We start from the raw sequence: 19,765 nt of genomic DNA, 5'->3' as shown, positions 1-19,765 counted from the left end.
CAGAAAAATAAGGGGATAGGCAGTAGCAGAGGCCCGTTCTGCTGTAAAGGTCAGGAGTGGCTTCTCTAACATTACTCAGAGGGCTGAGTAAAATGAAAGAGGCAGCCATGAGGGAAGAGTAAGTGCAAAACCCTGAGGTAAGTGCACGAATGTTGTGTTTAGATTATAGCAAGGAGGTAGAGCCAGTGTGCTGTACTCAGTACATTCAGAAGAATGACTGAAGTTTAGATGAGAAATAGCCAGAGGATGTGTTATGCAGAGCCTTATAGACTATGGTTAGGATTTTGAATTTTACTTTGATTGAGATTAGAAACCACTGGAAGGTTTTCAGTAAAAAAGCGATAGACTCTGAATAAATAAGGAGTGATAAGTGGGACTGGAAAAAAGTGAAATTATTAAAAATCTTTGAAAGATCTTATAGGAATGATATTATTATAAAGATATATATTTCAAACTAATACCATATTTTATATTCAAATTGAAACTGTGAAAATTATCATTTAAGCAATAAATTAAACCAAATAATTATACTGACTTAGTCAAGAGCTTTACTTTTCTAGAATGCAGAGGGCTGGGCTGAAGGATATTGATAAACCAATCAGAGAACCTTATGATGGGGCTGAGGTAGGGAACTAGAAAGGCATGCTGAATAGGTAGGTATGTGCCATTTAAGGCCTAAAGCCAAGGGAGAGGGTGCAGTGTAACAGCATATCAAGACCAAAGTACTCAGGAATTTTATATTTAATAAGGCATAAAATTATGATCTTTTTTTGGTGGAGAAGCTTAAATATGGATCCCTCTTAAGTCCATGGGTCCCTTGAACTACTTTACCATTTAAATTTACTCATCGCTAAATTGAGGATAATTTTATAAGGTTGTGAAGATTTAATTAAACAATTCACCAAATCTTAGAATCTATTAGCCACTCAGTAGTCACTAGTAACTCAAACTGTTGAATGTTCACTTTGTTATTATTATTTTAAATTTATCTTTATTGTTGAAAGTATTACAGATGTTCCCTTACCCTCCCATTGACCCCCCCCCCCGCCCCACTTCCCAGGCCTTCCCCGCACTTTTGTTTGTCCATGGGCTGTGCATATATGCATATAAGTTCATTGGTTAATCTCTTCCCACCCACGTCCTCCCCCCCCCTCCAAAATACGTCAGTTTGTTGCATGTTTCAGTGTCTCTGGATCTTTTTTATTCGTCAGTTTATTTTGTTCTTTAGATTCCACATATAAGTGAGATCATGTGATACTTGTCTGTCTCTGACTCCTTATTTCACTTAGCATAATATCCAGGTCCCTCCACGCCATCTCAAAGGATAAGATATCTTTCCTTTTTTACAGCTGCATGTAAATATCCCACAGTTTTTTAATCCATTTATTTACTGATGGGCATTTGGGCTATTTCCAGATCTTATCGTAACTCACTTTTCATATGGTTCAAAGTATAGTTCTCAACTCTTTCTTCTTGCGTGTAAACCAGATGCTAACAGCAATTGTGTCATGATCAGTGAAACTGTTTATTAGGAAAAGATAAGTCAAAGAGGCATTCACAGTTGGATGGTAGTTACTTGGGTATGTGTGGCTAGAGAGATAAAACATTATTTAAATAACACTACTAGTTATGCTCAAAACTCAGTGGGAGAATGTTTTTTTACCAAACCAGTCTGGCCAGCTTGACTACCTTGTGTGTAAAGAGAGAAAGAAGGGAAGGCTAGAGGAGACTGTTTAAGAGGGCAACATGGTGTGCATAGCTGAGCACTAGTCATGAGTGTCTTTATGTAAAATCTAACATCTGAACTCTGGCTTCTCCAACTGTAAAGATGGGCCAATAATACACAAACTTTATTAAAAACTAGTCGAAATCAACTGTTTATAGATAAATGGTTTTATTATAGATAGATAGTACTAGTTATCAGTTATGTCCTAACTTGTTATCTAAAACCTTGAGAATTGAACTTTTCATGGTGGGACATAGAAGAGGGTACATATTCATGGGAAGTAGAAGAGGTTTCATTTTAATTAAGGTGCCCAAAGTGGGAAGTTAATACTTAGCATACTTTATCCCTGTGTACAAAGAATTAATTATTAAAAGTAAAATCATGTCTGTTATAGAATCTGTAACTGTTAGTATTGAAATTAGATACACTTTTGTAATGTATATGTCAGTTAAGTGTGAATTTCTTAGATATTCATTATTGTTTAGTTTATAAACTAGTCGATTATTTAAATTTTACCAAGATTATATCCACTATACCATGTCTTAAGGAATAGCCAAATAATTGGCCACTCAATTTTAGAAGAACATTATTAAACATATTAACCCTCCTATTGTTTTCAGCTTAAATTGAAAGAGACTCTTTTATTTTTTAAATTAAAAAAAAGAAAAGAAACCTCTAGGCACAGATATTTATGTCGATACTTTAATTTTTTGGTGCCATCAAGTGGGGAAATATTGAATAATGATATTTTTATAAAAATGTAATATGTGGACCACTGAAGTGGTGCCTATAGAAGCAGTGACTACTGAACTTTTATTATATACACTTGTCAGTAAAAAATTGAACATGTGCTCTAGGATATTTATGAATTTTATTTGTGTATGTGTATATGTTAATCTATATGCATTTTATATAAAATATAAACTAATGGATTAAAAAATTAAAGTGATTAAAGATTCAAAAATAGAAATAAGTAGAGCAGTGGTTCTCAATAATCTTTGAAGACAGAAACCCCTTTTAAAAGTCAACTTTCTCAGCCTTCCAGGTGATATACTATGTTTCATTGAGTCTTTGATACTGATTATAAGATGCACCTGTATTTTATGTGCCACTATAAAGAAAAGGTTCCTGCCCATGCTTTATTATTTATAATTTTTGTTTTATATTTAGTAAGAAAAAAATTTTAGACTTATATAAATACTGTAAAAATCATACCTCTCTTCTGCTTATAAAACAAAGATATAATTGAAATAAATTGGAAATGTATTCCTAAAACTTGACATTTGTAAAGTGAATCTTTTGACTCATTTCTTTGAATTGGTCATTTATGTCCATGATTATACAAGATTGTCCTTTATGCTATCAAGAGAATTGATGATACAGTTTTTCTTGACTCCACTCTTGTCAGTGGGATTTTCTTTGAAGCTGCTAACATAAGCGTTGCATAAGTTGAAGCTTTTTTCATTGTTGTTTTGCAGTTTCTTATTTTGCCATGTGAAAGGCTATCTTTTTGCCTTTACCTAAGTAGCAAAATGGTTTCTACTTTGAGTATCTTCCTTTCCTAAGCTTATAAAATTCTTGACTCTTGCTTTGCAAGAAAATACAGAATTGTGCTCATTGTTCTAGTGAATATTTGCTTCATTATTTGCTCCTTTGTTCATTTTTCCTTACACATTAACTTTTTGTTTCAATGTCAAATCATAGTACTATCTTAAAAGACAATTTAAGTGGCAATAGTTGTACCAAGAAGACATGTAATTCAACTAAAGAAACAACTATATTGTAACCACCTATGACCAAATTTGTGAATGTGCAGGTAATGACAATTATGTTATGACTTCTGCCTAGCTGATGATTATAAGATACATCCAAATTTCACTAATGTTAGATGTGAGGAAATATATATGTCTTAGAAACAGTGAATATTTAGAAGGGAAATCTTACTGAGTGAGTACACGTTATATGAATTGTTTCTTTTGTTTATATTAGTATATATGTATTTGAATGATAGGTGTTACAAATATATGCAAGACATTTATTCAGTTTAAGAACAGTGGTTGGTGTTGATTCTTTGCAGTAATCCAAGGCTCACAGGTTGGAAACTATCATCCTAGATAGAGGAGAGAGATGCATGGAAAAGTTGCTGTTCTAAACTAGACAGTGTAAGAAGGTAGTATTACAAGTGTTTGTAGTTTGTATATATTCCTTCAAAATATTTCTTATTTTAAAATACAGATAGTGATTTATTTTTGGGAGTGGAAACAAATAAAATTGGAGGCAATTGTGGATGACCTAAAAGCATTTTAAGTAATGTAATCTCTTTAGCATTGCTGATTTTTCTTGTGATTCACTAGAGGGCAGTAGTAAGCAATGAAAGTTTTGTTTCTGAACAGGCTAATCTTTTCACACATTTTTCCAAAGAAGTCTGAGGTTAAATTGAAAAGATTATTGTTTAAAGATCTTAAAGTTGTATTGATGAAATGTTTTTTATAATGCCTATGTCAAGTTTATTATAGTCTAAATATTATAGTTGAATTTCCTGATAATCATTGAAATTAAACATGCATTCTGAAAGCAAGCTAAAAGCTAGGTAACCAAAACCTTGTGCACTGTGGTGGGATTGTAAATTGGTACAGCCATTATGGAAAACAGAATGGAGCTTCCTTAAAAAAATAAAAATAGAACTACCCTATTACCCAGCAATCCCAATTTTTTGTATTTATCCAAAAATTCCAAAACACTAATTTGAAAAGACATATGCACCCCTATGTTTATTGAACCATTATTTACAATAGCCAAGATATGGACGCAACATAAGTATCCATCAAGATGTGGTACATATATAGAATGCAATATTACTCAGCCATAAAAAAGAATGAAGTCTTGCCATTTGAGACAACATGGATAGACCTATAGGGTATTATGCCAAGTAAATAAGTTAGAAAGAGAAAGGCAGATGCCATATGATTTCACTTATATGTGGAATCTAGAAAACTATAAACAAACTAGACAGAAACAAACTCATAGATACAGAAAACATTTTGATGCTTGCCACATGGGATGGGTAAAAGAGAAGAAGGGATTAAGATGTATAAATTGCCAGTTATAAAAACAGTCATGGGGATGTAAGGTACAGCACAAGGAATATAATCAATAATATTGTAATAACTATGTATGGTGTCAGATGGGTACTAGCTATCGACACGTTCACTTCATAAGTTATATGTTTAATCACTATGTTGTACATATAATATTGCATGTCAACGATAATTGAAACTCATTTTAAGTAAATAAATATTAAAATAAATATTTAAAAATACAAAAGATTTTAAAAATAAGGACCACTTTGTGAATATTGACTAGAGCAACAGATTTCTTGGGAAATAGTATTGAGTACTCAGGTTAGTATACTTAGCAACACAGAATAACATGCAAGCAGGTAAAATAAGCCTAGTTTGGAGGTGGTTGGGAGGACAGGGAGTTATATTTGGGCATAAGCTAAGTTTAGCAATATATTTTTGCCTTGGCATCTGGTTGTAAAAACAACATTGTGTTGACCTTGTGTTCAAATAATATGGAGAATTGGTAATATCATTATATAATATCATGTACATTTCAGACTTTTAAATTGTTGTGTTACTTTAAAAAAAATGTTTAAAAGATATAGAACTACTAGAAAAACCAAATAGGACAAAATGATAATAAGGATCAGAAAGTCTATAAGGAAAGGTCAGAGGAGCTATGGGATTCTTTGGTTCCCATAGACTTTTTAATTTACATTTTCATGTTTTGAAGATATTTGAGGTCATCCTGGGAGTTGACAACCAGGTAGAGAAGAGCATTAGAGAAAACATGCAGGATCACCCAGGATACTTTGGAGTTTGGGGTAAAGCCTAAGAAGTATCATTTATCTCTCTGCCCACATTCATTGTCCTGGACTCAATCTCATGGCCCTCCCTATCAGCAGGGAAGACTGACTAAATAGTTTGACTGTGTGCCCTGGAGGAAAATGAAAAAATATTTAAATACATAATGTTGTATCTGCTTCAGAGCCTATTGCTGCAGCAAGAGGTGGTAATAGTTGTCAGTTTTGCTTCTAAGGATTTAAGGTCAATAATGATTTGAATAATGGTCACTTGGCAATTGCCATTAATGTGTTTAATTGGTACAATAAAAAGTTATCATTTGGGACTTGCTAATATAGATTTGGGTAATATAAAATATGTTTGTTCTTAGTGCTGATTAATAGTTAAAAAATACTTGTGGGAAAAAATTTTAAATAGCAAAAAGATTGATTATAAATATTTAGAACTTATAAATAAGCTATATATACAGATAATTGATATGTTAATAAAATAACATATATATTAAAATACTTACATTTTACTAAGGATTTACTATATATACTTGGAAACATTTGGGGGTTTTTCCATAGAAAATAATTTTGTAAATTATTTTACTCATTCAGACTATCTTTACCTCTGATTAGCCTGAAGTTGTAATTTATTTCTTTGATAAAGTATTATATTTACATTAATTTTGCAACTTGCCCTTTGAGGAATAAATGTTACCTATTCTGGGAATAGTTAATATGGCAGACATAACTCTATAAGTGTGAAGTAAACAAGAGAATTATGAGACAATATAATTGTGATTCACTCCCATATACCTTATTCTTCAGTGACTACACCCCTTTACAATTGCTTACTCTTTTTGTCATTAAATGACATTTTTACCCGAAAATTGTGTGTAATATATAGGGTGTTCCAAAAAATGTATACACACACTTTGAATAATTATAAAGGCAGTGTTTATTAAAATACATTTCATCTTCAAAATTGAGTTATCAGCTGTTAAAGCGTATATACATTTTTTGAGACTACCTGTATTTAAAATAATAATACTAAATCACATTTTAATTTTGTTTCTTTTAGGCCTATGGCATGTCTGCATTACCTTTAAATCTGATAAAAGGCACCAGAAGTGCTGCTTATGAACGTTTAGAGAACACTGAAGACATTGAAGAAGTGGAACAACAAATTCAATCAATTAAATCAAAAGTGAGTTGGTATTTTATTGTTTGGGAAGCATAAAATTACTGTCTTTGAGCTGCTTTCTGATGTGACTTAGACATTGGCAAACATATTTTTGACATTGCTTGAATTGTTTTACAACATATCCTTCAAAAACCATGCCCATATTTTTAAAAATGTGTCTTCTTCGAAATATAAGACACTCTCAGTTTGAGAATTCCTATTAGTGTTCTAACAACTGATAAACAAAAGTTCTGCTTACATATGACCAAAACTTTGCTAGTTCCTAGGTGTGCTGATTCCACATGTAACATCAGATTTTATGGTGTCATTTCAAGTTTTATGTACTAGTTGAATAAGCTAAAGATTCTATCTGACCACTTACTAATTAAGTGTGCTTCTAAAAATACAATAAAAGTTTTTCTTTCTCCTTCACCTTCAAGTAACAGATAAATCTTATTTATAGAACATAAGGAAAATGGAAAATGTTCTAAGTAATTCTACTAAAATAGCATAATCCTGATACAGAAACCAAACAATAAGAGCACAAGGTAAAGAAAGCTGTGACATCGGCATCAATCTACAACTAGTGGGACATATAAAACAAAACAAAAATTCTTTTATTTAGCACACTAGGATGCCTGAGAGATCCACACATCTGTACATATGATTAGATTGGAATGCATAGAGGAGATGGAACTAGGGAAGTAGCAGGGACTGTGTGTGTGACCTTGGTTCCCAGCCATGGCAGCTCCTCACCACAGCCCCAGCAAAGAAAAAGAAAGGCAGAAGCTGCATAGGTGCCTGTGACTTTGGCTCTCTTACCCTGCTATGGCAGTGCTGGTGCCACCAGAGAGCTTGGTAGCAGCAGTGGAGGCAGTGCATGGGACTTCAGCTTCCTGGCCACAGTGGTGCCAGCAGCCACAGGGAACTAGGCAGCAGCAGTGGTAGGGCTTGCAACCCTGGCTCCCCCAACCCACCTTATCCTCTCGCCATGGGGGTGGTTCCGGAGACTCAGACTTGATGCGGCAGGGGCACATGCCATCCTGGTGACTATAGCGGTGATGCTCCTGATTGTAGCAAAACCCATAATTGCAGTGACACTGGCAGCATCAAGGCACCAGTGACCCCAGAGGCACAAGCAGCGATGAAGAAGGCACTTGCAACACCCCTGGCAGATGCAGTGAAGGGTGGAAATTGCTGATTCTCAGATATAACTAGAGCCAGCTCAGGTAAGAGAAACCAAAACCTCGTGCTATATTGCCCCTACTGGAAAACAAAAGAAAGGTTTCTAAATAATCAACCTGTTGAATTGTTAAAGTAAATAAAGCTGTACCTAAATAAGAAAGGCGTTTGCTATTTCAGATGTACTGGCAGAGGGACAATCCATCAAGAACAGTGAATAACCATGGTAACATGGTATCACAAAAAGAAAATAACAATTTTCCAGGAACCAAACTGAAAGTCACAAAAGACTGTTATCTAAATGATAGAAAATTCAAAATAGCTGTCATGAAGAAACTCAGTGAGATACAAGAAAAGTCAGAAAGGCAGTTCATGAGCTCAAGAGTAAAATTAATGAACATAAATACTTTACCAAAAAAAAGAACCAAACAGAAATTCTGGACATGAAGAACTGAATAAATGAGATGAAGAATACATTAGAAAGCAGTGGAAATAGAGCAGCAGAACATACGAAAGACAGAATTAACTAGCTATAAGATAGAAATAAAAAAATATTCAGGTGAAAGAGGAGAGAGAGCAAAGATTTAAAAAAGAAAACGAGAGTCCTGGTGGGGCGCTCATTTGGTTGTGGGTTAGCTTCCGTGTCAGGGCACATACCTAGGTTGTGGGTTTGATCTCTGGTCAGGGTGTGTATAGGAGGCAACCAATCAATGTTCCTCCCTCCCTCCCTCCCTCCCTCCCTTCCTCTCTCAAATCAATAAACATATCCTCAAGTGAGGATAAAAAAACAAATTAAAAAAAAACAAAAGAAGTCTGTGAGTATTATCCAACTTCATTAGAAAGAGCAACATAATGGGTATTCCAGAAGGAGAACAGAGGGAGGAGGGGGGGACAGAGAGTCTATATAAAGAAATAATAGGTGAGAAATTTCCAAACCTGGGAAGGAACGGGACTTGTACTTACACAAGGACAAGAAGCTAATAGAATACCTAATTATCTTAATGAAAAGAGAACTCCAAGACACGTTATATTAAAACTGCCAAAAGTTAATATATAAAAAAAGAATTCTAAAGGCAGCCAGGAGAAGAAGGCAGTAACCTACAAGGGAAATTAATCAGGCTATCACCAGATATCTTAGCAGAGATGCTGTAGGCCACGAGAGGGTAGAATGACATTCAAAATATTGAAAGATTAAAGTTGCCAGCCAGGAATAATCTATCCAGCAGAGTTATCCTTCAGATCTGAAGGAGAAATGGAGGGTTTCCCAGACACACAAAAGATGAGGGAGTTCACCACCATAAAACCTGCCTTCCAAGAAATATTAAAAGGAGCTCTTCTACCGGAAATGAAAGAGGAAAAGTGCACACAGCTTTGAGTAAGGCCATAAACCCAGAATCAGGAAACTGCAGTTTTGTTACAGAATTGAGTGTTCAGCAGTTATAGCATAAGGTTAAAGGGGGAAAAGGCATTCAAAATAATAATAGCTACTTAAATTGGTAATAAACACAACATAAAAAAGATAATTTGTAACAAAATTATCTCAAAGGAGGAAAAGGATGGACCTTCTATAGGCAAATGAAGATTAGATACTCTCAGAAGAAAAAGGACTACTTATCTATGAGATGTTTATATTTTTATATATATATATATATATATATATATATATTTTTTTTTTTTTTTTCTCAAGGTAACCACAAAACAAATATCTAGAGCACAGACATGAAACATAAAAAAGGAGGCAGAGAAAACAGAAAACCACCAAACTAAAATAGAGACACAAATGAAAAGCAACAATGGAGATATACAGCAATCAGGAAACAAAAGATAATATATTAGTAGTAAGTCCTCAAATATCACTAATCACTGTAAGTGTAAACAGATTGAACTCACTGATCAAAAGTTACAGAGTAGCTAGATAGGTTAAAAAACAAGACCCAACTATTGCTGCCTTCAGGCAACTCATCTCAGCTCCAAAGACAAACATAGGCTCAAAGTGAAGGGGTGGAAGACAATACTCCAAACAAACGATGTCCAGAAGAAAGCAGGTATTGCTATGCTTATACCAGACAAAGTAGACCTAAAGTCAAAAAAAGTAAGAGACAAAGATGGACAGGATGTAATAGTCAAGGGAAAAAATTCATGAAGAAGAAATAACATTTATTAATATTGCACCAAACTAGGAGCACTGTAACATATAAAACAATTGTTATAGACCTAAATGGAGAAAATGACAGTAACAATAATAGTACAAGACTTTAACACTCCACTTACACCAATGGATGGGTCATATAGACAAAAAGTAGACAAGGAAACATAGGCCTTAAATGATACATGAGACCATAGGGACTTACTAGATATGTACAGAACATTCCATCCAAAAGCAACACAATACACATTTTTCTCAAGTGTACATGGAACACTCTCAAGGGTATATGTTGGGACATAAAGCAAGTTTTAGTGTTTAAGAATATTGAAATAATATCAGTTATCTTTTTGGACCACAACAATATGAAGCTATCAATCAACTACAAGAAGAAAGCTAGAAAAATCACAAATATATGGAGATTAAACATTATTGGATCAAAAGAAGAATCAAAAAATACATGGAGCATGCAGGAAGCAGCCAGTCAATTACTACTCTGTCATCACTGATGTTTCTATCTCTCCTTCTCCCTTCCTCTCTCTGAAATCAATAAAGATATATTTTTAAAAAAATACATGGAGACATGAAAATATGGCATGCCAAAATCTTTGGGATGCAGCAAAAGTGGAACTAAAAGAGAAGTTTATAACAATACAGGCCTACCTCAAAAAGAAGAAAAACCTCAGTTAAACCTTACACCTTAAGGAACTAGATAAAGAGGAACAAATGAAGCCCAAAGTAATAATAAAAGAAATTGTAAAAATCAAAACAGAAATAAGTGAAATAGAAACTAAAAAGACAATGACACTAAGAGGTGATTTTTTAAAAGATACGGTATACAAAATTGACACACCCCTAACTAGACTCACCAAGATAAAAAGAAGACTCTATATAAACTCAGAAACAAAACAGAAGTTACAATGAATACTACAGAAATACAAAGGAATATGAGACAGTACTTTGAAAGGCTATATACCACCAAATTGGACAACCTAGAAGAAATGGATAAATCCTTAGAATCATACAACCTTCCTAGGCTGAATCATGAAGAAATAGAAATTCTGAACAGACATCCCTAGTAAGGAAATTGAAGCAGTAATCACTATTCCCCCCCCCCCCAAAAAAAGTTCAGGACTAAATGGCTTCACTGGTGAATTCTACCAAACATTCAAAGAAGATTTAATATCTGTTTTTCTCAATCTTCCTAAAAATTGAAGAGGAGGGTACTTTTCCTAACTCACTTTACGAGGCCATCATTACCCTGAATCAAAACCAGACAAACACAACACAAAAAAAGAATATTATAGGCCAGTATCTCTAATGAAAATTGATGCAGAAATCCTCAGCAAAATATCAGCAAACCAAATACAACAATACATTAAAGAGATCAAACACCATGATCAAATGGGATTTATTCCAGGGATGCCAGGATGGCTCAACATCTGTAAATCAATCAGTGTGATATACCACATTAACAAAGTGAAAAATAAAATTTATGTTTGTTTTCATATATGTAGAAAAAGCATTTGATAAGATTCAACATCCATTTGTAATTAAAACCTCAATAAAATGGGTATAAAAGGGCTCTGGCTGGTGTGGCTCCATTGGTTAGAATGTTGTCTCATACACCAGAAGGTGGCAGGTTCGATTTCCAGTCAGGGCACATCCCCAGGTTTTGGGTTCAGGGACGTGTGTGGGAGGCATCTGAACGATGTTTCTCCCTAATAAAAAATATACAATAAAATAAAAATTAAAGAAAAATGGGAATAGAGGGAAAGTACCTCAACATAATAAAGACCATTTATGACAAACCCACAGCTAACATCATACCTCAGTGGTGAAAAACTGAAAGCTTTTTCTTGCCACTTTTATTCTGTACAGTATTGGGACCTGAGGGATTTTTGAGAACATGGGACTTTCTGGGCTAAAATCAGGTTGGTTGGTTATCCTCATAATCAGAGATGTGCTAAAATAGAATAACTCAGTACATTTTTTAATCCTTTAGAAGCCTTAAATGTTTACCTTTGTCAGATGTTAATGAGAATTTGGGGATAGGTATACTGTAACAATATAAAATACATGGCTTTAAAAAAAATTGAACATTGTGACATTGCCTATATACACAAACACATACTTTTGAATAATTAAAGTTTAAGAGCTCATGTAGGAATCAATCCTACTAAATGGTATGTGTACACTTGGACCCACGTGAATAAGGAAATTCATGCACATTGTTAATACCCCCCACCTGCCCAAAAGAAAAAGACCTAAATGTTAAAAAATAAGATATTTTGTTAAATTAGGATGCCGTAGTCTAATATGCTGTACAGTGATAAAAAGGAATGAGGTAGATTTGTATAGCTTGAAGAATATGACTTACAAAATCAGGCTATCTCAGTTCAAGTTCTGGCTCTGCAGATTATGCTTATAAGACCCGTGGGCCTTATTTTCCTTATCTAGTAAATCATTATGATATTCTTACCCACCTCAATATTTTATTCTGAAAATTCAAGGAGAATAAATGTAACAGATCAGTTTTAGGCACAAGAATTGTGCTCAAGAAATGTTAGCTGTTATGTATAATAAAAACTGTATTTGTATATATTTGTATATATGCATGTGTGTAAACACATGGAAAATGTGTAGAAGGATATTGATCTGCTTCACAGTAACAACCATAGGGAAGGGAGTGGTAATTGGGAACAGTGTTAAAGGGAAACTTTCACATTTCACTTTTTTTTTAAACAAATGGTGTGTGTGCCCAGCTGGGCATGGCTCAGTGGTTGAGCGTCGACCTAGGATCCAGGCGATCGGGGTTCGATTCCCGGTCAGGGCACATGCCTGGGTTGCGGGCTCGATCAATGCCTCTCATCATTGATGTTTCTATCTCTCTCTCTCCCTCTCCTTCTCTCTCTCTGAAATCAATAAAGATATATTTAAATAAAATAAAAAAACAAAAAAAAAAATGGTGTTTTATATACTTTATAACTACATTATTTCCCCCCCAAATTAGATAGGTGGTTGACTGCTGTTTTTCTATCCTAGTGTTTGTTTCTCTGACCAAAATCATTTATACTGGTTTAGGCAAAGCAGACTGGGTATCCATCCTTCACTCCACTGAAGCATTCACCAAGTAGGCAGATGACTTGAGTGTTTTTAGTGGACCCTTAAATCAGTTTACCAGTTTTTCTTCCTGATATACTGAAAGCCAGCAGTGAAATAAAACTACCTCATCATTAGTTTCCTTTTGATACTAGAATGACGGTTATGGTTGACATCTAAAGTACTCACCCCTTTTCATGCCACACCACTGAAGTATTATTGCCTGGATCTGTCTTCTAAAAGGGAGTGTTTTATTTCTCTGTCCTTCAGAAAATACCTTTCCGTAAGGTTCCCTTTTTTGGGATACAAATTGGTCATATTTAATGTACTTGACTTAAAGAGTGAAGATTAAGTGTATGCAAAGTATGATCTCTGGACCAGTAGCATTAGCATCTCCTGGGAATTTGGTAGAAATGCAAATTTAGGCCCCACCCAAGACCTACTAAATCATATTTTCTTGGGGGTAGGGTTTAGAAATCTGTGTTTAATAAATTGTTCAGGTGATTGTTATGCATGGTAGAATTTGAGAAGCAATAAGGTAAGGTATGGGAGAGGATGGATGGTGCCATAATAGCATGGCAGTGCTATAGTGTCAAGAGATCATAGCTGGGTAAACCTCTTTATTAAAGGGTATTTGGGTATTATCTTCATCATATCTATGATTTTAGATTGAGGCTGCATTAGGATATGCTGGGTAGCAATATATTGTGTATCTGCTAAGAACCTATTTAACCTTAATAGGGCTCTTAACATTCTCATATCTTATGTCTTTACATTTTAAAAATGCAGTCCAATGTAAATATTTTCCTTGTTCCTTCCAATAAAACAAACAAATTTACATTTCACCTTTTTTATACTTAGCAGTTGTATTATTATTATTGTTTATTGTACTTAGTTGAAGATACTTAGAGGCAGGGACTTAAGTGGAAAGTGTATCTGTGAGACACTATGAGAAAGGTATGCTTGTGGTTACAGTGAGCACCACAGAAATAGATAGGAATTAGCTTAGGTTGACCAATGAAAACATGACTCATTTGCAAATGTACTTGGAAAACAAGGAAGTGCCAGTTCTTAGCAGTTGTTATAAAAACCTCTGTATACCACATACTAATATTGCATCTCTGTGCTGATATTTGAATAAGGGCTGAGCAGCATCAGTTCAGGTACACTGTAATACAGTTACTTGAGCAAAAGTAGAGAAGAAGAGGGGCCAAATATGCTAAGATATGGGATGGAAGGAATTTGGAGGCAAGCGACAACTGAATGCGTTACATGAAGTATCCTATGAAAGATGCTTTTAAAAATATTTCTCCCCATTTTACTTTACCATGTATTTGGAAAACAGGGATCAAGAGGAATTTTAGTATTAAATGTATACACATCCACATTTTGGTGCTGACCTTGGTTTCATATATGTGTGTTGTCACATCAAAATTGTCATTTATTTTCAATTTGTAAATTTGCCTAAGGAGTAAAATCCAACCTAAAAAAGTTTCATTGCTTGATCTGCTAAATCTGATGGGTTACTTTATTGAGACCTTAATGGTAAAACCTGGTTTTTTCTTCTGTTCTGTTGTTTGCAGAGCAAAGATGGTCGACCTTTGCCAGCAAGAGATAAACGCACCTTAAAACAACTTGAAGAAAGGTTACGCACACTTAGGAAAAGAGAGAGGCGCTTAGAATTCATTGAAAACAGCTGCTGGACAAAATTTTGTGGCGCTCTTCGGCCCCTGAAGGTAAATAGATTTTAAAAAATTATGCTGTCACTCTTCTAAGTTTATATAGTATCTCTCAGAGAGGTTGAGTTCTCCTTTTGAGGCATTACAGAATGGTGCTTAAGAACATGGATTTGGGAGTTAAAAATAATCTGGTTTTGAATCACAGCTCTGTCATTTGGTAGTTTGGGCATGGTATGTAACCTTTCTGAACTTCGTTTACTCATGTGTAATGCAAGTGTTTTATCAACAGAGTTGTAGTTTGCTGCTAGCATATTTTGTAAGTTGTACTTTTCTGTAAATCGGAGATCTGGGACTCATAATAAAACTTAGGAGCCCCAACTGAAAAGTAATAGAATTTTTTTTATTGTTAGGTGATATGTGGCTAAAACTATGTAAAAAGTAGTATTTGAGATGGAAAACGATTACTTTTTTGGGGTTGGGGGGGCATCATATGCTGGCCTTGAATTTTTGGAACTGTGGTACCTAAACATAAGTATCTAAATTGAGGCCCTGGCCACATAGCCCAGTTGCGTAGGGCGTCATCCTGATAAGCCAAGGTTGTGGATTATATCCCCCATCGGGGCAGATACAAGAAACAACCAATGAATGCATAAATATGTAGAACAACAAATCACTGTTTTCCTCTCTCCTTTCCTTTCTCTCTCTAAGATCAATTTTTAAAAAAATAAAGCTATGAGTATTTTAAATAAAATAAATTGAATTAAGGTCATCATAATATGAATGAATCTAAAAAGTAACTAGGACTGCTGGCCAAAAATTTCCATATGTGCCCATTCTGTATCTGACATTCCAAACACCAGAGCTTTGTATACTATAAGTATACAATGCCAGTTGTGATTCAGAAAGTGCAGTGAATAGGCTGGTGTGAGTAAAGTTAGGCAAAATGAAGCTAGAAAGTGGGTTTTGGTTAAATTTTTTAAAAAGTGCTTTATAGAACCCCATCCAAAGTCAGTCAGGTTGAATTCTAGTGCTGTTTTGTCTTCCTCTTATAATTAGAAAGGAAGAGAGGAAATGCAGTGTCTGCTAACCCCCAAAAGTTCCTCTTTTAAAGGGTTTTTCAAAAATACACCATAATCAGTTATATGTATCATTATTTTAACCTTCTGTTAGGGTAAGTTTTTTAAAGACTCACCCTAATCCTTTTTCCCGAAGAGATTTGTCTTCATAGTACCAAAGGTATGATGAAGCCTTCCCCAACCTTATCTTAATTCTAAATTGTTTGCAGCTTCTTATAAATATTTATAACCAGTCTGTAATATTAACTGCCTTGTTTTAAACATGCTCTGTTCCATTTCACTGAACATATGTTTAGAGGTAGTTTTAAATGAACTTTATTAAGTGTGCAGATTGATCTTACCAAATATAGGTATGTATGTAGAACATCCACCTTACCCCAAAAAGCTACTTTTGAGCTCAGATCCCAGTCAACCATGTGTTATTAGTGTTGACTTCTGTAACTATGTTTTAATTTTATGTGTTCTGTAATTTTGTGTAAATGTAATCATATGTATAATCATTTTAAAATTTATTGGGGATTGTACTGTCTTTTGCCTGGCTTCTTTGGCTCAGCACAATGTTTTTGAGATTCATCCATGTTGCATTTTTTACCTGGTTCATTCTTTTATTGCTGAGTAGCATTCCAATGTTTATCTTTTGTCACAATTTGCTTATCCACTTATCTGTTAGTGGATTCGAGTTGTTTCCACTTTGAGACTATTATGAACAATGCTATTATAAATATTGTGCATATATCTGTGTAGATATGTGTTTTCATTTCATTCATTGGGGGGGGGCGTAAATACCTAGGAGTAGAATTGCTGGGTCTAATGTTTAATATATGTCTAAGTTTACAAGAAACTGCCAAAATATTTTCCAAAGTGGTGGTACCATTTTGCATTCCTACAGCAATGTAAGATGTCTAATTTCTTCATATTCTTGTCAACTCTTCTATTGTAACTGTAATAGTTTTCCTAATGGGTGTGTAATAGTATCTCATTATGGTTGTAATTTGCATTTCCCTGATGACTAACAACATTGAACATCATCTTTTAATTCTTACTGGCTATTTGTCTATCTTCTCTAAAATGCTTGTTTGGCCGTTTTAAAAATTAGGTTTTTGTTTTATGCGTGAGTTACAAGAATTTTTATGTATTCTGGATCAAATACTTTTTCAAATATATGTATTGTGAATGTTGATGGCTTGCTTTTATGTTTTCTTAACACTGTCATTCCATGAGATGTTTTTAAAGCTTTTATAGCAAACACTTTCTCCTGTGTTTTCTTCTAGAAATTTTATAGTTTTAGCTCTTGTATTTAGGTTTGTGGCCCATTTTAAGCTAGTTTTATGGGATGGTATGACCCAGGGGTCAAAGCTTATTTTATTTTCCATATGGATGTCAGCACCACTTTTTCTCAAGACTATCTTTTGCTCATTGAATTTCCTTGGCAATTTTGTCAAATCAGTTGATCATATATATGTGTGAGGGTCTGTTTTGGACTCTGTCTTCTGCTTCATTGATCTATATGTCCTTATGCTAAACTTGATTACTGGAGCTTTCAAATCAGTCATGAAATCAAGTATTGTTTAAGTTCATCAGTTTTGTTTTCCTTTTTCAGAATTGTTGTAGCTGTGCTAGAAACTTTGCATTTCATATAAATTTTAGAATCAACTCATAATTTCACAAAACACCCATGAGAATTTTTATTGAGATTAGTTTGAATCTATAGGTAAACTTGGGGGAGAATTGATATCTTAATATTGAATCTTTCAATCCATGAACATATCTTTTCATTTATTTGTTATCTTAAATTTCTCTCAGCAGTCATTTGTAGTGTTAAGTGATAAGGCCTTGCAGATGTTTTGTTAAATTGATCTATAAGTATGTTTTTATTTATATTATTACAAGTGGTTTTGTTTACTTTTAATTCTCATTTATTTGTTGCTAGTAATTAGAAATTTGCTTTTGTATATTGTACTTGTATCATGCAACCTGGCTTAATTATTAGTTCTAGTAGCTTTATAGATTCCTAAGGGATTTTTAAGTACATGATCATGTCAGCTGCTAAAAGATAGTTTTACTTTTTCCCTTCAAATATAAGATTTTTAGTTTCTTGTTTTTTACTTCTGCACTGGCTGAAATCTCCAATACAGTTTATTATTTATTCCTTTTGCTGTATAAATGTGTCATTCCTGAATATCGATCTAAATTCTTACCTGTCTATTATCTAGTCCTAACTTAGGAATAATTAGTAATAGGGATGCCTGAAGGAAATATCTGGGTATACAAAATTACTGTTATGTATTTGAGAGATTAACATGAATGCCAAGAGATAAACATTGCTTTTTGCTCACATGAAATATGAAAATTATTTATTGTTCATTACTACTGTGTTTGTCCACAGTTGATATAATTCAGAAATAGGAAGCCATGTGCTATTAGTGTTTCTTAAACATTAGCATCCAAGTAGTCCTAGTGGTCAGTATATGATGAAGGTGATTTAAGACTGGTGAGAAGCTCCTGATACAAAATTTCTTTGAAGTTATCTTCTACCTCAGAATTTTGTAGTAGTATTGCCTTTTACTGTGTGTTGTAATCCATGTTTGTTTTATTATAAGATGTATTAAATTTAAAATTTTGCAAAAGTTGAGTGCTATGTTTTCCCCGTAAGAGTAGTAGATCTCGATGAGATGCCTATTGATCTTGTGATTTTACATGGTCCTGCACTCCCTAGAATGTACACATCTGCTCTCAGTAGTGTGAGAGTTCAGTGCGTCGACTTTGCCATCATATGCATCCATCTGGTTTTGAGTCCTTGCTGTGATCCTTACCAAACTATGTAACCTCTTTTAACTTCACCTTTCTAAACCTCAATTTTCTCATCCTTAAAATTGAGTTATATCCTTAATTTTATTTTTGTTATAGGTATTAAATGAAATAATGTATGCTGTGCATTGTCTTTTGCTATAAACAGTTCAGAGAATTGCAACTGCTAGCGTTAAAGTTCTATAGTTAGGATTTTTCAACTTCTTAAAGATACTGTCATGGAACTCTAGAGAGAAAATTAGTTTTGTGTTGAAGACACTTATAAAAAGTAAGCATCTAATTAGAATAAGTTAATGGCTTCTTAAAACAGCATTTACATATTACTACTGAATGTGTTTCTAATCATACAGTCTAAAATGTTCGTTAAATATTTTACTTAACTCTCCCCTGGCAGAAGGGCATAGTTTGAGCTTATGCAATAATTGACCTTGATAACCTATAGATTCATTAGGTTTTAAATGTAACTTGAGATTTTACTATATATACACCTCTTATTTTATACACACACAAACCTCTGGTACTTACATAGAAAGTTATAAATTCATGTCCATAATTATATCACATATTTTTCAGACTTTTTTATAGTGGTAAAATATACATAACATAAAATTTATCATTTTAACTTTTTGTAGTTGTATATTCAGTGGCATTAAGTATATTCACAATATTGTGCAACTGCCACCACTATTCATTTCCAGAACATTTCTGCCATCCTGAACAAAAACACTGAACCCATTAAACAATAACCCCTCATTTCTCCCCCTACCCTGCCACATATCCCCTAATGACCTCTAGTCTGCTTTCTTCCTCTCTGAACTTGCCAATTTAGGAACCGCATATAACTGGAACTATACTGTACTTGTTCTTTTGTGTTTGGCTTATTTCACTTTGCATTATGTCTTCAAGGTTCATCTGTTTGTAGAGTTATAAAAATTTCATTCCTTTTTAAGACTGAATAATGTTCCACTGTATGTATATACCGCATTTTGTTTATTCATCCATCTAGTGGTGGA

The 19,765-nt window shown here is 34.0% G+C and overlaps 1 protein-coding gene across 1 annotated transcript in view; it reads left to right on the top strand.

The window, feature by feature from the left end:
* LMBRD1 (LMBR1 domain containing 1) overlaps nucleotides 1-19,765 on the top strand; it is a 91,960-nt gene that overhangs the window by 42,186 nt on the left and 30,009 nt on the right. Inside the window, exons 8-9 of the mRNA XM_016195551.2 lie at nucleotides 6,661-6,786; nucleotides 14,773-14,925. Coding sequence (XP_016051037.1) covers nucleotides 6,661-6,786; nucleotides 14,773-14,925 — 279 coding nt within the window. The remainder of the gene's footprint in view (nucleotides 1-6,660; nucleotides 6,787-14,772; nucleotides 14,926-19,765) is intronic.

Source organism: Miniopterus natalensis, chromosome 5 (genome assembly GCF_054644295.1).
Source record: "Miniopterus natalensis isolate mMinNat1 chromosome 5, mMinNat1.hap1, whole genome shotgun sequence".
In the NCBI taxonomy this organism is placed as follows: domain Eukaryota; kingdom Metazoa; phylum Chordata; class Mammalia; order Chiroptera; family Miniopteridae; genus Miniopterus; species Miniopterus natalensis.
Note: the sequence above shows the minus strand (reverse complement) of the source record. Positions and strands in the feature narration are given on the sequence as shown.